This window comes from Ctenopharyngodon idella, chromosome 7, assembly GCF_019924925.1.
Source record: "Ctenopharyngodon idella isolate HZGC_01 chromosome 7, HZGC01, whole genome shotgun sequence".
Taxonomy (NCBI): Eukaryota; Metazoa; Chordata; class Actinopteri; order Cypriniformes; family Xenocyprididae; genus Ctenopharyngodon; species Ctenopharyngodon idella.
The window spans coordinates 44298142-44324181 of record NC_067226.1 but is presented as its reverse complement, the minus strand read 5'-3'; the positions used below and the strand labels follow the sequence as shown (position 1 = coordinate 44324181).

Here is a 26040-nt window from a genome sequence, read left to right as displayed (position 1 = left end):
CACTATTGTGTTTTAGAGCTGCTTTACAGCAGAACTGAACTGTGTTTGCATCATTGAATCATTATTTTCTTGTTTATCCCTTCTGCTTTAAAACAATCTATATTAGATTGGATATATAAAGGGGTATATAAATAAAGGTGACTTGACTTAAAACAGATCCACAGCTTGTGCTCTGGACATCAAACGATGAAATGATGGAGGTGGGGTCCGCTTTTACCTGCTCATTGTCCATGCCCTTCTCCATGTAGTAGATTTTGTAGTTTTGGATCTCGCCATTGCCTATGAGGGGCATGTCCCATCTGAGGCTCACTGTGGTGGGGGACGTGACCACTGCATGTAGGTTTGGAGCAGGACCAGGAACCTGGACTGTTAAATAGAAAGAATGGAGAAAAATTAGAAAAACAACATTATGAAAGCACTGCATTTTATTCATTTATTTTTATACATTTTTAATTTAATTTAATTTAATTTTGATATTATTTTTTATTTTATTATTTTTTTTATTTATTTTATTACTGGCACCTTTTGTCTGTCCCTGTTTTTCTCTGATATGTCCATTGATGCTTTGGCAATACGGTTTGTAAAACAGTCACGCCAATAAAGCACTTTGAAATTGACTTGAACAGAGAGGGTGATATCTCTTCTCAGCTGAGCATATGTCAGTGGCGTGTGTCGGCAGACACCTCTGGCAGAAAGCAGACTAACACACGCCAGCTCAGGCTGCAGGATTGACGTGATTTAATTTGCTCAGCAGAGCGGAGAGAATGAAAATGAGATTCTATGTTGCTTAACTTTTGTTTACTTGCTAGGGTCATGAATCATTACATTCAATTATAGGCTCCGATGAGTGTCCGTTAAATCTGTTGTTTTCCAACACGCTCACAACTGACATGCCTTCAGGGACTCATCATGTAGGGCCAATCTAAACTGAGCTCTACATTAAATGAAATATAATATAATTTAAATAGCATGGACATAAAACAACTGGCCAGTTTTTAAGTTGGCCAGTACTCATTTAGCCAACACGTTTATCCAAAGTGACACTTATTAAAGGGACAATCCCACTGGAGAAGTCTGAATAGTTCACCAAAAATTAAATATTCTGTCATAATTTACTACCCATGTGACTTTACTTCTTCCATGTAACCCAACAGAAGAAATTATGAATAATGTTCACGCTGCTCTTTTCCATAAAACAGTGACCACCCTAGTGAAAAAGAAGTACACTGTGGCATACTTTTAAAATGAGTACTTATTATGGAAAAAATATACTGTTTTTGAACACTTAATTATAGTTTAAATTTATATTTAATGCAATTAACTGTACTATAGAGAACTTTTTGGTCCACTTACATCTTTATATGTAATTTCCCATAATTACCTCTATTGTCTTTGAAATATGGATGTACTGACAAGCATTAATAGTAAACTAAAATATACTTGATATATAATTTCTATTAAAACTTGTATGTCATGTATTTAAATATATTTGTAATTACACATTTGATGAAGTTGCAATTTAGTGCATTTAAAATATATCAACTTTAAATGTAATATTTAATAATACACATTTCAAATTATTATAAAATACCTATATGTGCTTTAGTGTGTTAGTCAACGTCAAAATAAGTGCATTTCTTTAAAGCACCACAAAAAGATTATTAAAACATAATTATTTAAAATGTACTTTACAGAAAAATCTTTTAATTTGACATTACAAATTGCACTTTTTAAAGTGTACTTAAGTGTGTTAAGAAACAAAATCATGACACTTAAGTGGCCTTTTATTTCATTAATATTATATCATCTGCAAGTATATATATTTTTAATATTTCAAGTGCACATTAAATACAATTAAGCACACTTTTTCAAAGGGGACCGTCAAGTACAGGGACCGTCAAGTCCAAAAAATGACAAAAAAGAATCATAAAAATGGTTCGTATGATTCACACATTATATTCAAAGTCTTCTAAAGTCATATAATAGCTTTATGTGAGGAAGAGACTACAATATAGGTCATTTTCTTTTGCTGAAAATCACCACAAATTGACTATATGGCTTTAGTAGACTTGGAATATAGCCCACAAATAGTATGGACTACTTTTTGGTGCTTTTATGTCCTTTCTGGAACATGACAGTCTCTGTTCACTACAGTAAATACATACTTTCACTGTATGGCAAAGAGCAACATGAACGCTCCTCAAAATATCTCCTTTTGGGACTTGAACCAGAAACCTCCTGAGTTCTAGCCACTTCGCCACATGTCTGCAACAACTGTTTGACTATATTCATCCAGTTATGGTTACACTGGACTATCTTTCATATTCAAGCTCTAATATAAACAGTATTCAGTGTTTTACATGAATCATTTTGCAAACTTTGATCACACATTTCTGGCATCTGAGTGAGAAATCGCTTTATCTCAGTTCCACAGACATCCGTTCTGTCCAACATCAACGCCTGCTTTTGATACTGATGTCTTACAGGATGGGATGAGGCGCCTACACTGGATTAAGCTCGTTCTACGAGTGTGTGAGTGTGTGTAGATGACTTGTGTTCAGATTCATTCATAATGTTCGCAGCTATATGTGTGTCGGCCTCAGAGGCTGATCTCCACGCAGCAGGATTCCCGAGAGCGCCAGATTCCCGCTAACACACATTATAAAGTGCTTATAGCAGTCACAGCCAAGGACGCACAGAGGAGCAGGTCTGACCCAGAAACAGCTTACCCTGTGCTGTGTTTGGGCTGATAATGTTTCATGTTGATGGAGTCAGGCCATATACCTTCAAGAGGCGTGTTTGCTTAAAAGTCAGCAGGTGTTTGTTTACTTGTGCTTACCTCTATAATGAGCTTTTAAACTGAGGCATCGGAGAGGTTTTGGGAAAGAAAACCTCCAGAGAAAATGTTCAGAATAATCTCTTAGGCCCAAAACATACTCCAGACAAGTACGTGAGCATAAACACTAGCTGCGTAAGCTTGATTTCATGCATTGTTGCCCACTGAAATATGTCAGAGCGTAATTCCTAACACACACAACTGTTAAGCCAGTAAACCTCAGATTTTAATTACTCCATAAATCTCATTTGAACATATTCTGATTAGATAAGTATGTTAAAGCTACACTATGCAACTTTTGGCCCTCTAGCAGTTAAAAAAAAATAAAACGGCATGCGTACTGCGGAGAACATTGTTTTGGTTGTGCTTTGGCTCTGCTCCTCTGCGTAGATGAATGTGGTTTGAGACGTAGACTAATAATTAACAGTTTCTCTGTTTTACAACCAGTAAATGTTTGTCGTTTTGAATGACCTATGGTTAATTTTTCTCGTTCAAGCTTTCAGCTTCAAGCTACTCCCAAACCTTACAAGCCCCACAGTAACCAGAGTTTTCTCTGTGTAAGGAAATGACATGTCACACACAGGTGAATGATGTGTGTCTGCAATTTCCCTCAAAAAACATCCCGAAAGCACTTAAATATACATTCTTTATTAGGTACACCTTGCTAGTATAAGGTTGGACACCTTTTTTCCTTCAGAACTACCTTAATTCTTCATGGCATCGATTCAACAAAGTGCTGGAAAAAATCCCTCAGATATTTTGGTCCATATCGTCCATATTAGCATCATGCAGTTGCTGCAGATTTGTCGGCTGCACATACATGATGCGAATCTCTGTTTCACGATATCCCAAACTGCTCTTTTGGATTGAGATCTGGTGACTGTGGAGGACATTTGAGTATAGTGAACTCACTGTCATGTTCAAGAAACCAGTTTGAGATGATTTGAGCTTTGTGACATAGTGTGTTATCCTGCTGGAAGTAGCCATCAGAAGATGGTACACTATGGTCGTAACGGGATGGTCAGCAACAATACTCAGGTAGGCTGTGGCATTTAAACAATGCTCAATTGGTATTAAGGGGCCCAAAGTGTGCCAAGAAAATATCATCCACACCATTACACCACCAGCAGCCTGAACCGTTGATACAAGGCAGGAAGGATCCACGCTTTCATGTTGTTTACGCCAAATTCTGATCCTACCATCTGAAATTCACAGCAGAAATACAGACCAGGTGACATTTTCCCAATCTTCTATTGTCCAGTTTTGGTGAGCCCGTGTGAATTGTAGCCTCAGTTTCCTGCTCTCATCTGACAGGAATGGCACCGGTGTGATCTTCTGCTGCTGTAGTCCATCTGCTTCAAGGTTGGACGTGTTGTGTGTTCAGAGATGCTCTTTTGCACCTTGGTTGTAACAAGTGATTATTTGAGTTACTGTTGCCTTTCTATCAGCTTGAACCAGTTTGGTGATTCTCCTCTAACATCAACAAGGCATTTTCGCCCACAGAACTTCCGCTAACAGGAGATTTTCTCTTTTTCTCTGTAAACCCTGGAGATGGTTGTGCATGAAAATCCCAGTAGATCAGCAGTTTCTGAAATACTCAGACCACAACAACATGCCACGTTCAAAGTCACTTAAATCACCAGTTGAACATGTGTACCTAAGAAAGGAGCCGGTGAGTGTATAAGGGATAATATACATTGTGCCGGTTGTTATCGTAAAATAAACCTTGACAGGGTGATCAGAACCTTGACGCGAAGTGGAGGGTCTTGTGTCACCCTGAAGGGATTTATTTTGCGATAACAACCAGCTGGATGTACATTATCCCACTTAATACATGTCTACTTGCCACTAGGATTGGGAATCGAAACTTGATTCCAATTCTGGAATCGGATAGCTAAGGAATCGGATACTTGTTATAAAATTAAACTTTTTGATTCCTTTGTGCGCATTTTAATAACCATTCAAGCGCAAGAAGACTCTTCTGCTAGCTAGACCCTCAAAAGTATGTATTTTCTTCACAAAAAACAGTACATACTTTTATGGCATAGTTTAAGTAGGCAAATTGGAAGTGCAGATCTTACCTTCAGGTTGGGTGGCTACCCTCAGAGGCGCTGAACTCTCTCCAGGCCCGTTTCTGTTGTGGGCCACCACGCGGAAGGCATATTTGGTGTCTGGCATGAGGTTCTGAATGGTGACTTGCATTTCTCCTGGACGACTGGTGTTCACTATCCTCTCCCTATACAGATCAGAGAAACGTCATATGAGACTGAAACAGGATCTGACTGCTGATTTGTTGGCTCAAAGCTTCTCTTACTTTTCTGTAGTCGAAAGCAGCTCATACAGAACTGCATTATAAATATTAATAAGAACAACATGCGACTTAAAATAATAGCAACAAATGAACAGAATACAATAATCAATAGCATCCATAATTAAACGCTTCTTGGAGTATGAATGTCACGAAAAACGTCACATTTCACTACATAGTCAAAATTTAAATAAAAAGTATTATATAATATTTATTACATTTTAATGTTATATTTTATATTATTTTACATATATTTAATATTATATTTATTTATAAAAATTAAGCCTCTTTTTCATTTATATTATTTAATGACAAGTAAGCACAAAAATTCTCATTACATTATGCATCTAGATGTTTTACTTGACTTTTTTTTTGTGAAGTATAATTAGATTCATCATTTCATTATTTTTTAAAGTAAAAGTAAATTTTAAATGGTAAAAAAATGAATACTAATACAATTATTTATTTAAATAATCATTATTAAAGGCATCATAATTAAAGATAATTAAAATCATTAAAATTTGATGAATAAATACTTTACAAGTTAAATACTAATATATATATATCTATATATATATCTATACACACAGTACCGGTTAAAAGTTTGGACACATTACTATTTTTAATGTTTTTGAAAGAAGTCTCTTCTGCTCATCAAGGCTGCATTTATTTGATTAAAAATACAGAAAAACAGTAATATTGTGAAATATTATTACAATTTAAAATAGTGTTGTTGTTTTTATTTATTTTAATATACTTTAAAATATAATTTATTCCTGTGATCAAAGCTGAATTTTCAGCATCATTACTCCAGTCATTACTCCTGATTATTATCAATGTTGAAAACAGGTGTGCTGCTCAATATGTTTGTGAAAAACTGTAATACATTTTTTTTTAAAAAGATACATTTTTTTGAAAAAGACATTACAAAAGTTTACTGTAACTTTTAATTAATTTCATGAATCCTTGCTGAATAAAAGTATAAATTTTAAGTTTCCAAAAAACTACAGTAGTGTATGTATAACACATAAATGCCCTGCCTGTTAGTGCCCTCCAGGCTGTAGTAGACGGAGTAGGTGACATCATCTCCATGCGTTTCAGCAGGAAGGCGCCAGGTCAGCTTGATGAAGCGGGTGGAGACCAGGGAGGCCACAACGTCACGGGGGGCGGAGGGCGTGGGACCAGCGCCGCCTCTGGAGCCTGGCATTAGATGGTCAGTAGTGGCACGGGTCAGTGAGGTAGGAGGGGGTGAGGGGATGGCTACATCTTTGAGCGCAGACAGTGGGGTGGTGTGAGTGGACGGGGTGAGTGAAAGCAGAAATAAAGGGTGGAGAGGGGCGGATAGTGAAGTCAGGGAGGGAGGGATGGAGAGCAAAACAAAGGAGAACAGAACAGCGGGAACACATAAAAAGAAAAATACAAACAAAAAAACAAAAAAAACAAAAAAAACATAACACAATGGCTTCCATGACAGGAAATCAACAAAACCATGAAATAATCACAAAGAAACATGAAAAATGCAATCATAATGGAAAAATGTCAAGCATGTAGTTGCATGGAGAAAAACAGCTGAAGTGGAAAAAAATGATGGAAAGCTGAATTGCAGGAAACATATTTTTCACATTTAAAACAGTTCACCTTGAAATTAGAACAAAAAATGTACATTGTTATTCACAAAAATATTAAACTACACCATGTCTGTTACCCACACGTGCATTTTTAAACTGCATCCAAAGACTTTAGATATACAAAGACGGCGCACTCATATTACTTATGAATGGGAGAAAGCGCAAAGCGCAATATGGCGGAATAAGTCCTGCCTCCGAAATAAAATAGCCAATCGCCAATTTGTAAAGTCATCGCATCACTGCAGCTCCCTTTAGAAGCTCTGGTTGCAATAGAAAAAGTCAGTATTCGACATTTTCTGTCAATGCCAAATGCACTTGATTACATGCCAAAGTTGAATATACATTTGCATACATTTTTTTGCAATATATTTGATTGTCTGGGAAAAAAAAAAGACTTTCTGTGAATGTCATATGGGTTTGGTTGTAGGTGAGTAAATGAATAAAAACTATTCCTTTAAGTGAAGTTCCAGAAAACACTGAGGCAGAGTCCAATGATCTTCACACAGATACAGTATGTAGAAGATTTCACGATTAGGCTTCTGTTGTTAAATCTAAGGACGTCTGACTCTTGTTTTCTTCAGGAGAGTGAAACTTGAGACACAGCTCTAAAAATGTGTCAAGATTATTTGCTTTTGTGGACTGCAATAAAGTTGTGTTTTTGGCAACAGCAACTCTTTGAATTAAATAAACTGTGTTTCATTTGTATACCTTGAAAGAAGCATCTGTGGAAGGACTGAACATTAATCAAACATCATATGTATGATTGATCTACCGTGTCATCCTAATGTGATTTGTTGAGTGTGGCTGACAACAGACCGAGTAGGTAATAAAATGTTTAAAACCAGTAACACTATGGTCCGTTTTTTGTTTCTATTCTAACCAGATTAAGCTCGATCACCCCACAGCACCAGAGACAATATCTTAAAACAAATAGTTTCTTCTAGAGTTTCAGAAGAGATCTCAACAATGTCTTAAACTGATTTCAAACTCAAAGAACAAATTGTCTGAACTGTTTATCCACATTTATCCACATTAGCCCCTTTCACACACAGTCTTTAGCGGTACATTACCAGTAAATTACTGTTAATAGATTATATGTGAACTGGACCTTTTCAAAAATACCAGTAAATCGGTTCTGGCAACCGACGTCTGAACACGGCGAACACGTAAGAAGTCTGCTTTGGGCCAATCATAAAGCTATTATGGAGTTCATAAAGTTCTAAATATGTACATTTTTTTCTTACAAAAACCTATTGCTTCACTTCAGAAGGCTTTTATTCACCCCCAGAGCCGCATGGATTACTTTTATGATGAATGCATGCACTTTTTTGGGCTTCAAAATATTGGGTCCCATTCACTACCATTACAAAGCTTGGAAAGTCTGGATATTTTTTAATATATCTCCAATTGTATTCATCTGAAAGAAAATAGTCATACATACCTCGGATAGCCTGAGGGTGAGTAATTCATAGGATTATTTTAATTTTTTGGTGAACTATCCCGTTAAGACTTGCTGTGAATATGCAACTGAGGTCTTCATTAAGTCTCTTGAGCTCTGAAAGTTTAAAAGTACCTTATAACGGAGCTGAGAAAAGAAAAACAAGATGTATTGTGTTCAAATGTGCTCTTCATGTCTTATTCTGAGCCGCATTCAGCTCTGAACAGACAGTGGGAGAGGAGACTGATAATGCAGAGCTGTATAATATACACTAATAGCAGGACTCATTAGCTTATAGCTTCCCCTAAATGACAAGATCCATTAGACGGAGAACAAATTAAACATTAGTTATAGCAATTACAGTTTTCCACAAAGACAAGCCATCAATGTTCATCTGTCTAGCTGCAGAGAAAAAAATTATATCACTCAGCATTTATCTCTGGTTCGGCTTTGTGAGATGCGTGACATTCGCTCTGCAGCTCTTCTTCTTCCTCTGGCTCAGTCTGTTCACTTGGCAGCCATTTTGCTAATGCCCCTGCACAGCGATTTTCTAGTCATGCAAGTCTAGTTTTTATGAACTTGATTAGGGAAAGACTAAAAACTCCAAAATGTGCATTCAAACATGTCAAATCATCAAAAAAAATCAATTGTATCATAAATGTAGCTCAAATCAGGCTCCAGCTAATCTGCATTTGTATTCTAGATGGGGCGTTGTCTGTTTTGGGACTTCTTTTCCTACATTCTTTTTCTGTGGCTACAGTGTGTTCAGAATTAAATGCTAGCGTAATGCTTACTACATACTGTGCAGTATACACTAAATACTGTATTTGAAGGTTCTCACAATGTTTAGGTCTATTTTACGCCAACACAAATGTTTGACATGAAACAGCTTTTCATGGAAAAGAAAGGAAGTCAAATTGTATTTACATGTTTTCAAGCAGCCGTTCAGATGTTTCTGGATTCTTTCTTTGCTATTCACTGTCACTTAACAAAACAGCATGTTCACCACAAAGTAATTTTATGTAACAGCAGCAGTTCTGGGCATGTGACTAAATGCACAAATCTTACTGGTTGGCCTGATTTTTTCACAGTGTGATGGAAAAGAGATTAGAACATCCTAAAAAGAGAAGCCAAAACATTTTGATCGCCCCCTGGTGGCTGGCTGCAGTATAGACCTTATGTAGCCCCGCCCCTTTTCAGCGCTGCACTTGTGTTCTGTCATATGGTTTGTATTTCCACAGCATGAAGGTAAGATCTTACGAATTTATGAATGTTTTAAAATCTTCCCGGTCTACTGGCATTTGTTATGACATCCACTTCAAACACTACAATTCTCATGATCACTTTCGATAACTCTACAATAAGTAAATCCACTTCACAAGCTAATAACTCTTAATAACTCTAAAAATTTAAACACAAAATTCTAAAGATGGCTGCACGCTTGTTTCTCTGGCGCATAAGGTCTATAGGTTATAAAACCCCGCCCCTCTCCATGTAATTGAATGGGACGTGAGCCAAACTAAAAAATCCAATTAAACTTAAACCAATTAAACTAGGTAGTTCTCGTCATGCTGACATTTGCTCAAACATTAATTTTTCTAATATGTTTGGTTTTAGTTATTTGATGCTATAAAAACATCATGATTGACAGCTGTGTTTGCGATTGAGTTTGCGGGAATATGGGCAGGACCTTGATACCACGGCTCCACCTCCCGATCACTACTGCGCAGACTCGGGCTCCAAATGACGTAATAGGCGCACAATAGCCACGTTTCCACTGTCGGGCCTAAAGCGGGCGTGCCAGGGCCAGTCGCGTTTCCACTTCCGGGGCTTCCTCGGGGCCCTTGGCCAGGGTTTTTTGGCCCACCGAATACCTTGGTCCAAAGCGGGCCAGCTCAGGCTTGAGGGAGTGGTTACGAACAAAGGCGGAGTTTATCTGAGTGTGGAGACGGAAGCGCCATGGATGATTACATGTAGGTTACCAGCTAACATCAGCATTAAAGACTTTTAAAAATATTGTAGCTCAAAACTCACTTTCAGACAGCAGCAAGTGTTTGAAATAACTTCTGTTTGTGATCCGATGTGGATTCTGATCACCAAGACTATGCGCGTTATTACCATAGTAAACATGGTAAATACGACGGCTTGAAGAAATCAGACAAATCATATACGTAGGCTCGCACAATCATGTATTTATTTTATCTGTCAGCACGTCTCATCTCTTAACAGACTGTCTAATATCCACATTTCATAAAATAAAGCAACTCCGGTTTTTCGGGATTCCTCTGTTTCTCAGACTGAAAATATCACTGTTGGGACTGTCACTGGAGAGAGTGCTAAAGCTCCTCAGATCGTATTTTTGGTGGAAAATTTGTATAAATTATCATTCTTTGTAAATGTGATGTAAACTGTCCCATGACTACAAATAAACAGAAACAGACGCGACTGAATAAGTGCGTGTGTCCTCTTTCTTTTGTGAAATAACAGTAAATACCACTTTATTTCTGTGACTAATGTTTAATCTTAACACAAATTAATTCATTATGATCAATTTGTTTGGTAAAACTTCGATGCTTGGGTTTTTAAATCTTTAAGTAAACAACAAAATGCCAACAAACGCCTGCTTTTATCATGTTCACTTTACGATCTCGCTAGTTTCCAGTGATTTCTTTCTGATTATTTTTCTGATAAAACTCCCATTTGTTTGTGAAATGACGGGTTTGTGTGACGTTGTTCCAGAGAGGCGTGTTACGGGCGGGTTTTAGTGAAGCGCTGCAGAGCTTCTGGCCCAACGGTGGAAATGCAGTGTGATTTTGAGCTTGGTGCTACAAGTCCGGGACTATTAGCCTAGCCTGGCCCGCTAAAAGCCCTGGCTCGCACTGGCCCGACAGTGGAAAAGCGGCTAATGTCAACGGCCATTTCTGGGATGTTTTGGCTTAATTTTTCTTCAGTAGAATGGAAATGGAGATGTGTCGTCCATCTTTTCATCTTTTTTTTTTTTTTTTTTTTTTTTTTTACAGTGTATGACTTTTTGCAGCAAATTTTGGCACACAATTTTAGCAGTAACACACAACTCACTCAAAAACAGTGATATGTGGTGAAAAGTTAAAAAATGTCCATTTAGCATATGTCTACAATGACGAACTATTTAAAAACACACCTAGCTGAAGTTTTAACGTCCTCAAGACCAAAATGGAATATCTGGACAACATAAATTTGTCAACTAGGATGTTATCAGGATCATCAGCTTCAGCAGTCATCCTCAGCGTCTGTCTGATGGTGAACGCAGTCATGTGATGTACGGTGGTTAGCAGCAGAAGATTAATACCGATTCTATTCATAGCAGAGAGCAATAGCTGGTGCCACTGAAACAGATGGTGACTTCGCCTTATTAATGATATACACTGAAGCTAAGCAAAAAGGTCACAAGGCCTTTGGTGTAAAATGGAATTGTAAAAGAATTATTCTTAACTCCACTTCTGCTGTAAATCGATGTAATTATGTATTCGGGAGTATGCAAATTAGTTTCTCCTTTTAAACAGAAAAGTTTGCTCAGAGCAATGACGACTATATACTATGTAGGTCACCAAGAATCATACTAATATCCTAAATAGGTAATTTTACAACATGAGGACATGGGGAAAACATAAATGTAGGAAAAATTGCCTCATTCACCTCCATGTACTTATGATGTCGCTGTCGGAGAGAGGGAGTGCAGTGCACTGCTAATGACCACTTAGTGAGCTCCTCCTTTCATCTTACACAGATGGGTATAGACTGAAATGGCCACGGTACAGGAGATGTGACACAGTTCCTGCTGCACACACAAAGACTTCATCCATTGACATTAAATCTAACACCTCTCTACTATTGATCTGAGGGAACATGCTATTATCGTGAGGGGTCTGGAAGGGGTTGAAGACTTTATCATATTGTGTGGAGGCATAAAAAGTGGGTTATATCACTCATTCTTGCTAGCGTTCATGTCACCTGTCCTCGTGTTATGAAATCAGACAGGTCTGACTGATGCTGAAATGTGGAGCAGCTCTTGATCTATAGACACTAGCTAAAAGCCCCATATGAATGTTTGAAGAGGAGAAATGGGCAGCTAAATCACATATCTCTAGGTTTTACTCTCTTAGTTATATTTCTCTTGTATCACTATGTCTTCCCTTATTAAAAAAAAGGTAATTTCGACTTTATACCTCACAATTCTGACTTTTTCTTGCAAATGCAGGTTTTTAAACACACAATTTGGACTTCATAACTCACAATTGTGACTTTATATCACACAATTCTGTGAAAAAATTCAGAATTGCAAGTTATAAACTCGGAATTGCAAGAAATAAAGTCATAATTGCAAATATAAACTCACAATTGTGAGGAAAAAAAGTCAGAATTTATATCTTGTAATTCTGACTTTATTTCTTGCAATTCAGAGTTTATAACTCACAATTCTGACTTTATTTCTCGCAATTCTGACTTTTACTGCTTTCATTTTTTTTAATCTTTTTTTAATTTTTCTTATTTTTTTTTATTCCATAGCAGAAACAAGCTTCCATACAAATCCATGTCAGTCAAGGTTTCTTATACCAAATAAGACTGTCACCAATTTTTACAAATCTGTGTTTTTGTAGTTTACATGGAGACGATAATGGTATCATTTTTTAAAAACTTGCACTTTGAAACCCGTTTTCAAAAGTTTGTGTTTTAAGCCCCCAAGACACTGTTGTCGTGGCCAAAACGCATAAAAAGCTTTCCGTTTTTAGTTGAAAACAGATTGTTTTTTTCTTTCTTTTTTTGATTCATTAGATATTTTATGATATGGGCCCTTAAGATATCATCAGTCTTTTCCTGCCAATTCAATCCATTTTGCTGTAGCAAATAAAGACAAAGCAAGGGAAGGACACAAAAAGAAGCATTTAAAAAAATAAATAAATAAAAAATAAGCAGAGTTACTATGATATTCAAGTAGCCAAGTACACAATAGTCTTTGTCATTTTTCATTGGAGATACGGCTGGCCCGCAGCGATTTTGCATTGGATCTGAAGCGTGCACCACTGCAGCGGTGACAGCAGTCTATCTCTTCAAAGTAAACATCATGAATATGAGAGGATGATGGATTAAAGACCATCAACACCCCTGTTGAGATTAAACAGGTCTCTCACGTGATGCAGAGCAGCACATCGTCTCCTGAGACGTCTTGCTTCCATAGTCTGAGAGATGAAAGCCAGAGCAGCAGGGCAAATCTAGGGGGAGGAACGGGCACCTCGGCGGGACGTACCGCCCAGCACGAAAGCACAGGATTATGGGTCGCAGCGTGATGCTGGCAGGGGACTTCCTCTGTGTTCGCTGGGAAGGCAGACGCCCATCTGGCATGTCATTACTGTATGTCTATACCCAGTTACTGGCCCTCGGGGTCAGCAAGCAGCGGCCCCATTCCCTCTTGCACCTGCTAAACCTCCGCCTGCTTCATCAAAGAGCTCCAAGCCCTCACGCTCGAGTCCGTCAGCTAAATAATTTATTTTCTGACATGCACTTCAGTCCCATTTGTCATGCTCAGTCCCAATACCAAAAATATCACTGTGCTCCTTTGAGAAGCTTGGGCTCAGGGTATTTGTAAACACAAAAGTACCTGCAACAGCACTTTGTTTCAATGGCGAGCAAACATGAGATTATTAACACTGAATCACGGGTAGTTCAGGATAAGAATTCATGCAAAATTGTTTGGTGTGGTGAAAATGATCCCACAACTGCAGGACAATTTTGGGAAAAATTATATAAATTACTTTCACACAATAATTATTGAAATGGTTTAAGTCACTTTTTCTTTAAAAAATCTCATGTTTCAACTAAACTATCCCCTACGAAGGCCTCCTTCCCTTTTCTTTCACTATGTATAGATAAAACATTGTCAAAATTATTCCAGTTTGCATAGATCCGCAGATTTTTCTGTATTATGCGGACCAGACAAGTAATTTGGCAAATATCACTTTAAAAAAAAAAAAAGACCAAGCTTCTGCGCACAAACACACTCAAACACGCAAACCTATAGACTAAACACGTAAATGAACGGCAAGAATGCATTAAAGGTATTTGGTTTTTTTCAGTAGGAAAGGTGTCATTTAAGCGGCCCCTAAAGTAATAAACAGAAGTGATTCAATCAAAAACCAACTTTAGCTCAATAATAATTTTCCTATTGTCACTGTGAAGCTGCTTTGAAACATTATGTATTGTGAAAAGCGCTATATAAATGAAGATGACTTGACTTTAGATTATCATAGTTTATAATCATAGTTTACCCAAAAATGAAAGATATCCCATGATTTACTCACCCTCAAGCCAGCTAAGGTGTATAGGACTTTCATCTTTCAGACGAATACAGTTGGAGATATATTTAAAAATATCCTGGCTCTTCCAAGCTATATAACGGCAGTGAATGGGGGCCCGATTTTGAAGCCAAAAAAAAGTGCATCCATCCATCGTAAAAGTACTCCACAAGTCGACTTGCACTAAATGAGTAACCCCTGACTAGATGTATGACACAGGATGTAGGAGTATCGTAAGCTTAGACGCCTTTCACGGTTTAAACAAATAGAGCTGGGCAAAGTAAAAGCCATTTTAAAAGTAGGAAAGAAAAAAAAGAGTGTGTGATCTACAACAAAAAGAAACAGTAGAAATGTTAGTTTTAATAAAAGTCAACCGCTGGGACATAGAAGTGTCTGAAGTTGAAGAAACTTGATTCAGTAATCTAGTATTGCATTTCAAACATGGTCATCCGGTGTATCATAAAACTAGTTTATTTTTTATTTTGGTAAAATGTAATTTCAGTATGCGTACAGCTACAGGCTTTGTATTGTCAACTAAATCACATCAATATTCCAACCACTGAGTGATGAATCTTGTAAACAAAGCAGAGATGTTGGAAGGCAGCTTGAGGGCTCTTTCTGTGGCCATAAATAAGTGAAGCATATTTGCTCTGCTGTTAGCTGTGTCTGGCACACAGGCCTAGTTAAAGTGTCATATGAACACAGTGAGAGGCCTCGGCGGAGACATACTATTTATGTTTTATGGCTCCACAGGCTCCTCAGCTGAGATATAAACACACATATAGCCCAAATCAGCATTGTATGCTCTCAGATCCATCAACTTGTCTGCCATTGTGCTCAGACACTCATCGAATCATTTTTCTACACGCATACCTGGAACTGAATCCCACTTGCAAAGTCCAGTAACTATAGTCAAGCAACCACCAACCCCCATGAGTGATATCTACAGTGTGTCCAAGCTCTTGTACGGCTTCTCTTCACTCCATCGCCCTTCACACTGCTGGAGTGGCTGCTACGCACACAACCTGCAGATTACCACCCCTCTAAAAAATGCAGCTCTGTCTAGAAACAGATGCGGAGAATTTTTGTGGGGTGTTTGTGCCATACAAGGTTTTTGGAAGGGAAAGAAAAAAGAGCTAAGGAATGAAAAATTGAGGATTTTTCCAGTTGCCATGAATCCTTAATAATAATAAGTCACTGCCAGGAAAACAAGCATTCACATGCAAATATGGAATTAAAATTAATCTAGGGAAAGTAAACAAGCTCAAACAGTGAGACCACATCAAACTGTCAGGTCACGTCCTGATCTCATACCAGCTATATGACTAATACATCTTTTAATGCTTGTGGTAACCCAAATTTCTTCTCAGTGCTGCTCTGCTACTGCGCAAAGTCTCTACAAAGATTCAAATTGATGAGTTTGTCGATTACAATGTAGTTTCCATAGTAAAGGAATGCTTGCTTGTGCAAAGATTGGCACCATTGTGCTAGGGTGTTGTGGGTGGTTGCCAGGGTGTTGCTAAGTGGTTGCTAAGACAGTGGTTTCCAAACTGGGGGGGTGGGGGCTCAAGCAAGTTGTCTCCGAGTAGTTCCGAGTAGTCTTTAGCACATTGTTCTGTTGTTGCTAGAAGTTTATATGGGTGGTTCCCATGCCAGGGTGTTGCAATGTGGATGCTAAGGCATTCTTAATAGTCTTTAGTGCATTGTTGCTAGGGTGTTATGGGTGGTCACCAGGGTGTTGCTATGCAGTTGCTAGGGTGTTCCGGGTGGTCTTTAGCACATTGTTCTGTGGTTGTTAGAAGTTTATATGGGCGGTTCTCATGCCAGGGTGTTGCAATGTGGTTTGCTAAGGCGTTCTTAATATTCTTTAGTGCATTGTTGCTAGGGTGTTGTGGGTGGTCTCCAGGGTGTTGTTATGCAGTTGCCAGGGTGTTCAGAATAGTCTTCAGCACATTGTTCTGTGGTTGCTAGAAGTTTATATGGGTGGTTCCCATGCAAGGGTGTTGCAATGTGTTTGCTAAGGCGTTCTTAATAGTCTTTAGTGCATTATTGCTAGGGTGTAATAGGCAGTCACCAGGGTGTTGCCATGCAGTTGCTAGGGTGTTGCTATGCAGTTGCTAGGGTGTTCAGAGTAGTCTTTAGCACATTGTTCTGTGGTTGCTAGAAGTTTATATGGGTGGTGCCCATGCCAGGGTGGTTTGCGAAGGTGTTCTTAATAGTCTTTAGTGCATTGTTGCTAGGGTGTTATGGGCGGTCACCAGGGTGTTGCTATGCAGTTGCTAGGGTGTTTCAGGTGGTCTTTAGCACACTGTTCTGTTGTTGCTAGAAGTTTATATGAGTGGTTCCCATGCCAGGGTGCTGCAATGTGGTTTGCCAAGGTGTTCTTAATAGTCTTTAGTGTATTGTTGCTAGGGTGTTATGGGCGGTCACCAGGGTGTTGCTATGCAGTTGCTAGGGATATTCCAAGTAGTCTTTAGCACATTGTTCTGTGGTTGCTATTTGTTTATGGGTGGTTCAAATGCCAGGGTGTTGCAATGTGCTTGCTAAGATGTTCTTAATAGTCTTTTGTTGCTAGGGTGTTATGGATGGTCACCAGGGTGTTGTTATGCAGCTGCTAGTGTGTTCCGATTAGTCTTCAGCACATTGTTCCATTGTTGCAAGAATTTCATGGGTGGTTGCCATACCAGGGTGTTGCAGTATGGTTGCTAAGACATTCTGAATAGTCTTGTTAAGAGGTTGTCAGGGTGCAGTTGTTAAGGCATTCTGAGTAGTCTTTAGCACATTGTTCTGCAGTTACAAGGGTGTTATGAATAATTGCCATTGTGGTGCTGTGCAGTTGCTACAATGTTCTGAGTAGTCTTTAGAGCAGTTGCTAAGGTGTAATGGGTGGTTGCTAGGACATTGCTAAATCTTTTTCAGTTGTCATTCACAAATTCCTTGTTTTCAACCACAGACCAAAATAACTTTAGTGCTTTTTAATCTGAGGATCATGAGCAAATCTACATAAAAATCTCTGCAACTACAGTTGTGTTTAAGGTAATCACAGCATGTCAAATCTAGAGCTAAGGGGAAAAACAATGCTGCATTACACTAATGAGTATGGGAGCATATATTCCCTTACAAAAAAATTATAATGAGCAAGTTTCACAGACTGTGCCACAAACTCCCTGCCTGTAACTTAATAAACTCAGCAATCAGCTCTAACAATAAGTGAAGATAAGCAACCGTGTTTTCCTATTCACCATGTGCTAGTCCAGATGGCAGCGAGAAGTGAGGCTTCAAAAAAGCCTCCAATCAGACCCGTCTAGCAGCTTTAACTAGAATACGCCGAGAAGCCTGCCAAAATAAAGTGTTTACAGGCCATTTTCATACAAGAGGAGCAAAGACTACATAAAAAGCCCATAGAGAATTCAGAGAGACACTGGCTTTATCTCAGAAAGATACTAATTTCACAGAAACAGATTGACAATCTGACAACAAATTTGTGCATTCAGTGCTACTCTCGTAGATGGTTGGATTTAAATTTTTAGAGTTGCTTGCTAAGGCAATCATCACTAATTTTACTGCTCATACTTAGGGACAAAGAGTTGAACAAAGCCCTATTTCATTAACTATAATGTGTCGTCCTTCACAGTTATGAATGTACAGGAATGATATCTCAAATCATGCTATACAATTTTGCCTGGCAGAACTATGGACCAGAATATCATACAGACTTCTGACCGGGTAAGTAATATCCAGCAACCACCCAGAACACCATTGCAACCTCACATTTAACATTAAACTCCGGTTCTGGCACACACATGGCCGTGAGCGCACACACATACACTGAACAGGTGGCACTGCCAGAGAGGAAGCTGCAGCAGATGGCATCATGCACCTGACTTACACCAACACTAGATTCAACCACTATACTTTCAATTAGTATTAAAGAAAGATCATCTACATGGACAAATCCTCCAGTTTCTCTGAGATTTTTTTTTTTTTTTTAACAAAACACTCAAATAGTTGTGATATTGCTGTAAAACTAAATGGACCACTATTTAAGTGTGCTCCGATTGATCGGCGCCGATCGTTATCGGCCGATAATAGCTTTATATAGTTTGATCAGTGGTTTCTTTAAAGGCTGATCAGAAGAATCAATCAGATGGTGCAAAACTCATGAGAATTTTTCTATGCGCAGCTAAAATTGCTTCACTAAATTCACTGGTCTGGCAGTTCTACCAGGTGACTGTAAAGGGCAATAAATTTGCAAAGTCTTTGCATAGAACAGAGACATTGCAATGACAGCAATACAGAAAGGAAACTAGGGCTGTGTGATTTTAGTGCATTTCTTTCCTTGTTAGTGCGCTTTCGTTCCTCCCTTAAAGCCCAAACTTAACGGCCAAATCAGCTAGATCAGTTATTATCATAAAATACAGTCTCTTGTTGCTAAACTGCAAGACGTGCTTGATAATAATAATAAAAAAAATAGTTAATAAAACTGCATTATGAATTAAGATACTGTTCTCCAAGCAGCTTTCTGTGCACGCGCTCGGAGACGGAGTGGAAATTGGACAAGCAAAGTGAACTTTGAGCTTCGGGTTCACACAGAAATATGTAAAAATGCCCGGCTTGGCGAGTATTCGCTTAAACACCGTCGGTTATGTCTTAAGTAAACATAAACAGTTGGGAAATAAGCTGCATGTGTAACAGTATATTGGATCCGTGCATTAGGTCTTAAAGTGACAGCAGCCTAATATTCCTGCTGCTGTCTGTGTCATTAATGTTAATCAAACAACAAAAGAGAAAAATCACTCACTGCTCTTTAGTAGATTTAGTAGGATTAATCTTTATTTGATTTATACAGTGAAGACTATGCAGTGTTGTTTTGCATTTGATTACTGTTGATAAAGATTGTTCTTTTTTTTATTATTATTATTATTTTTTTCACAGGAATGCTATTTGTTAAGCTCCAAGTTGTTCCTAATCACCTCTAAAGGGGGTCGCACACCGGACGAGAAGCTCAGCGCCTCGGACAATTCACAGGTATCGCACACCGAACGCGCACATTATATACATGCAAGCTCAATTTCGAATCGACTCCTGATAGGCGAGCTGCACGAAGGTTGAGTTTTAAGTTGACAGGCAAACGTTACATATGCCTATGCTTTAATATTTCGCACTGAGGTTAGTGTATGGAAAAATGGCACAACAGAGCAAAATGAAAGAAAAGGCTACGTTTATTATACATTTTTTCCAATATTTTTTAGACTTTATTCAAGCTATTAGACTAAGAATGTAAAACTAATGTTTCTTGCAGCACAGGGTGAAGTCAGTGTGTTCATTAAAGACGATTTGAGAGAAATATAATATAAATTTAATGTAAAACATGAGTCGCAGCTAGCCGCCGCAGGTGTGCGTACACTCAGAAAACAATGCGTTTGAATTTTAAAGATGTGGTGCGGCGCTGAGCTTCGCGTCCGGTGTGCGTCCCGCTTAAGAGAGGGAATTGAATATGTTGCACATGCTGTTTGCCAATAAATAAGAGTTGTTAATTCATGATACTTTCTCATCTCTCTTTTTTTAATATATATACTTAAAATTAGGGGTGTAACGGTACATGTATTTATCCCGAATCATACAGTACAGACGTCACGGTTCGGTATGCAGTAAGACGACAAATACAGTCAGTCACAGGCAATTCACAGACCAGTCCAGAAGGGCACGTACGTGGTAATGCAACGCTGTTTGTTAACCGCCACAACAGGAAAAGGTGCAGAAGAAGAAGAACAGGCAATCTAGATATGTGTGTAATCTCTCAACTAGTGTTTCAACTGCGGAAAGACATCAATAAAACTGCTTGAGAATAATATCTCGCGTAGCATTACATTGACCTCAGGCAAGTGATTTAGTGTCCACAGCATATTAGTTCACTAGAGAAATGAACTCTAGAGGGAGCATTTCACTAAATATATGCACTATATTAGTCGATATATTCATTATATTTACTTTACCTGTAAGTAATGTCTTAATTTACACTGTTGTTAAGAATAGCTAAATAACCCCAGTGGGTCTATTTGAAGGCTTCTATTTATCACATAGTATTATTATTTTGGTGACTGGTATTGGCCAATACTGCCTTCAGTGATTGGTAATCGGCCCCAAAAACCCAGATCGAAGCACCCTTACCACTATAACTAAGACTATAGTGAGATGTTATGAACCCTTTTGTAATGAGATTTAAATCAAAAATTTCCAGAGAAAAATTTTCAATTTTACTGAAACTAACGTAAGAACTTCCCTGCAGGAAGAACCAGGTGATACCAACTTAAGATGGTCAAGCTGATTTTCGGAACATACTAGCTGGTTTGGTCCAGGTCTGACAGCTCTGACCAGCTTTATTAAGAACCATATCTCAACCATAGTAGTTACATTCCCACTGATCAACTATCTAGACCAGCTACTGATCATAAATGTCCCGCTTAGAGAAGCCAGAAACTATTTAAACCAGCTAAACCACCTTAAGCTGGTTTTAGCTGGATTTTCAAGTAGGATTTACAAAGGGAAAATGTTTCAAAAATATTCATTCTTAGTCGTACCTTGATCCAGTATGATGAGCTGAGCACTCGACTGCACATTACCAGCGTCATTCTCAGCTAAACACTGATAGAAACCTTCATCTGACTTGACCAGTCCCAGCACCTGCAAGTTCTGCTCCTTCTATAAAGAGGCAAACAAGAACATTGTTGTCATCTAGAAGAAATATTCATCTGCATTCACTGCTATTGTGCATTCTGTATCACCATTTTTTTTTTTATGACAAAAGGTCAACAGCATTTCCTCACTCAAGTAGAGCTAGCTGGCAACTTACAATGATCTTGAAATAGTCGCTGGGAATGACGGCATCTCCGTTCTTCACCCATTTGATGGTGGGAGCAGGCGAGCCGGTGACCTCACACTCGAAGATGATGTCTGTGGCTTCATGAGCATATATGTTAGCAGGTTTCTTCAGGAACTGTGGGGAAGCTGAGAAGAGAAGTAAAAAAGAACAAAATAAATCACACTGCTTCTTTGGAGAAATGACACTCCAAATGTATGATTTAGTGCCATTAATCACTTCAGAAAACTACATGATTTGATTATGAACAGAAAATGCTACTTTTGACATTTGTCAACCTCTAAAAATACCCTAAACACCAGGATGTGGCTAAACATGTACCTCCTAATAGCCAGAGGAGAATGCAAAACCTCCAAAGGCTTCCCATTAGTAAATGAGGTTATTTGATCTTGGAGAAGATAAACATGACATAGATCATCTCTATAACAAGGTAGTGTGCACCAGAATGATTCAGGCCTGTCTGCTGGGATGTAATTGGATTGTTGCTCTGTGTTGTGCCCGATTCGCTACCACACAACCACAACCCTCCGTTACTGGATATTTATTAAGCATTTCACTCTTTTTTTTATGTGCAAAACATTAAACATCACATGCATGATTCATACCCTTAAACTGCACAAAATGCTTAAGTAATATTGACTGATTGACATTCCTGATAAATAAAGTGATGAAATATATCTGACGCGCTAGAGTTTGTAAGTGTCGATAAGGAGACTCTACCCTTAGTTTAACTGAAGTGTAGATGCGTAGAGGAATTTCTACCACAGTATATACATACATACACATTTACATACATATATGATACGAGAACAGAACGAACATTTAAATAGGACTAAGGATAAATAAATAAATATAATAATATATACAGTCAAACCAAATTTTACTCAGACACCTTGATCATTTCATTCATTAATAGAGTTTATTCACTGTAGTTTAAAAACATGGTAATAAAATATGACAATATCTCAGAGTTAAACTGTGTCAGAAAAAAATGCATCTTAATTATGTCAGATAACACTTAAGCAAAACATGGTCAGGTCAAAGTGTCTGAATAATTTTTGGTTCCAAATTTTTACCAGTTTTACTGGTAGTAAACTGTATAAAGAATTTTTGGGTATAATATGTCACAAGTTTACTTTATTTTGCTATCCTCACTTACATAAATGAACTATAGTGTCCACAACACACTAGTAAAAATATATCAAAAATGTCTGAATAATTTTTGGTTTGACTGTATATTATATATATATTATATATTCAGTGCTTCCCACACATAGACTTTTTTAACGGCCGCCCAAGTATATTTGGAGACACATTTATGCTTTTATTATTTTTATCCTCTTATACTTTTGTATCCGCCCAAGATAATGAAACCATCCGCGATCGATTAACTAGTGGAAAATCTGCCCTGGCCCTACACGTTTCGCACCTGCTCGTTCTGTGCGCGAGAACTGTTTACTCCCGCTAACATTCCCACGTGTGCTGCAGCACGGTGGATATTTCACAAAGAGCGCTGCATGTTGCAAAGTCACAAGGCGGCGCTGTTGCGCATTCTACACTTCTACAGTCTCGCGCAACAGCGCTTCAGACTGCTTCAAAGTGATTCTCAATTAACGAAAAGCGCAGATTTATGCCAAACGATTGCTAATGAACTCAAGTTGATGAATTATGACAATATCTACTTTATGGCCTTTATATAATATGTTTTAGACGGTTGTAAGAATCTGAAGGATCAGCCCGCAATTGTGTAGACATTTCAAAATAAGAGTCCTGGTGTATTTCGGGCTTGTTTACAATTAAAAGTCACACGCTGTTTTTTTATTATTGGTATTTTGGTTACACAATAAATTGTATTTAACTTGATTTCCATTTAATTCATAGTAAATTATTGTAGTCTCTACCACAGGAAGAAAAGACTAAGAACATTATTTGACCCATATATTATTCATTATATCAATTTTACTAGTAAAATCTATGTCCCATTCACTGAGAGAGACACTATATGACATAGCAAGGAGAACATAGGAAAAGGATAACCATTTAAATGCTGTAATTTTGCATAATTTACAATGCATAATATTAGTATGTAATTAAATGTAATAGTATGCTATGTAATTAAAATGAATTTCAATAAATAAAAATACTGTTAAAAATCACACATTATTTGTTGTTTGTCACATGTAGTAGACCATTTTTGTGCCGTGGGTATAGGAGGATTTTTCACCCGGCTACCACCACAAGTATATTTCAAACCTGTGGGAAGCACTGCATATATATATATATATATATATATATATATATATATATATATATATATAAAACACAACCACAACATATATGTTCAAATACAAATACAACTATTTATAATAAAAATATGTAAATATGTAAAAATAGACACACACACACACACACACATACATATAATACATAGTTATATATTTACATATGTCCCGATGCTTTTTGTTCTTGATTTCATAAATACTGTATATCAATAAAAAAAAAAAGACCACAAAAAGGTTTAGAATAAAAAAAAAAACAATGAGCAAAGGTGGGGGGAGGGGGGCTGGGAATAGCAAATAAAGATTGTGGATTTTCATGAACATAAATATTTCTGTGTTTGTCAGTATACGATCTCAAAATCAGAATCCAAAGCCAGAATGGCTACATAACGTTGAGCTAAAATGCATATTATCGGATGTTCTAGAATATCTGGCTCTAGCATATGTAACATAAGTTGCAGCATCAGGGCCAAACTGATGTTGGTAAGGTGATGAATGGCTGTTAGTATGTGCTCCTGCAGCTTGCTGAGGCCTGCACACACAACCTGCTGAAAAACACTTGTCACACACTGCTGGGTTCCTGCTCAAGCCAGCTCCACACGGGACAGATGGTTCACGTTTCAATCACGCAGTATATCTCAAGCCCAGGAGCACATACACATAGAAAGGGTATCTTCATATCAGAGCCTAGATGCTGTAAAAATGTTGCATCTGCTGCAAATGTACAGATAAAAGCAGTGCTGATGTGTGATTGTACACACTTTTGCATTATAGTTGCACACAACAGAACCACCCTAAGTCAGTTTTCATATTAAAATCAACACGAAACAGACTTCATAACCTATTTTACTTCCATAAGCTAAAGATAAAGCCAGAGCCTTTGTTTCATGGTCACAGACTGGTTACGTTCCCTATACATTCTACATGGAGATCATAGTGATGATAAAACCATCTCAAATGACCACCCAGCTCTTATCACTGCCTCACTTGCATTCATGAGCATGTCTCAGGTTTCCCGCTATATTACAGACAATGTCAAAGCTCAACACACTCTTGTTTCTATTTATCTACCCTGCATTTCAGAGTAGGCTGAGAAACAACAGCAACCTGCAAGCTACTCGCTTATGTTCTGTGTAGCACAGAAAAGACAGACTATTAAAGTTTAATAAGATTCTGGGCATTTCACCTACAGTATAACAAAACAGAGCGCGCAGAGGTTCCCAGATCAATCTGACCCGCTCACACTAGCACACAATGTCTGCATGTTGACTAGTTACGTATGGTTGACATTTAAAATCTGAGCAAACAAGACATGAATGTTTTATTTCATATTTGAAACAGGAACACAATAATGTTCTGGATTCAGTACAACCTGCTCTATCAAAAGCATTATGTTGATTACCACAGGAAAAAAAAAACTGTTATTGTAATAACTTGCAATAGGAGTAAATACCAGCATTCCAGAGGTATTACAAGCAGAAGCAGAAGCGTGAATCTCACATTTTTGTTAAAGCACTTGATGAATTATTCAGCAAAACCGTCTGTTCTAGGCAAATTAACTTCTGGTTGTGTGTTTCCAGTGTAATTCCTGTGAGTGAACATGATACCTTTCTGGTCTCTTTGCAAGTATTATGCAAAACTTACCAGGTTTACTGGCTTGACATGACACTGAAATTAAAAAAATAAATAAAAAAAAGACTGGATATAAAGCTATAAATGTTACACAGTTTATTGAGCAATTATATCGTGCCAACAAGCATAATGTGTCTTGTGGCTATACTTTTTCGTATTTTTGCTTTATGGCCAGTCCTTATGTACTTCTCCTTGTGAAAAAAAGTACACTTAAATCATATTAAAAAATAAATAAATAAAAATATTATGGAAATAATATACTTTAGAAGTGTGAACTGATTGTAATGTTTTCGGATACTTAATTGCATGTTAATTGAAATTAAATGAAAATGCATTAAATTTATAATAAATGCAATTAATTTAATTTAAAGGGTTCACCCAAAAATGAAATTTCTGTCATTAATTACTCACCCTCATGTTGTCCCAAACCCGCAAGACCTTCATTCATCTTTGGAACAAAAATTAAGATATTTTTGAGCTTTCTGACCTCCCTATAGACCAGTGGTTCCCAAAGTGGGGGTCGGGAATTTTAATGATTAGAAATAGCATATTTTATGAATAACTGTAACAAAATACTAAAAATATTAGTTAATTTAAAAACAAAAACCATGCAAATAAAAAAAGCCATCAACCTTTCGATTTTCCTTCCCCTCGACCGTGACTCCCGAGGTGATTACGACAGATTAACCACATATTAGCAACAGCATCGG

General features: G+C 37.7%; 1 protein-coding gene across 9 annotated transcripts in view; it reads right to left on the bottom strand.

The window, feature by feature from the left end:
• neo1a (neogenin 1a) overlaps nt 1-26040 on the bottom strand; it is a 177958-nt gene that overhangs the window by 28623 nt on the left and 123295 nt on the right. For 7 of the 9 annotated variants that reach the window (XM_051900843.1, XM_051900844.1, XM_051900841.1 and 4 more), the window contains exons 6-10: nt 21393-21547; nt 21121-21241; nt 6185-6410; nt 4918-5072; nt 218-366 (exon numbers count right to left, since the gene is read on the bottom strand). In XM_051900843.1, the coding sequence (XP_051756803.1) occupies nt 218-366; nt 4918-5072; nt 6185-6410; nt 21121-21241; nt 21393-21547 (806 nt within the window). The remainder of the gene's footprint in view (nt 1-217; nt 367-4917; nt 5073-6184; nt 6411-21120; nt 21242-21392; nt 21548-26040) is intronic. The other 2 variants (XM_051900839.1, XM_051900842.1) reach the window with 1 other exon arrangement.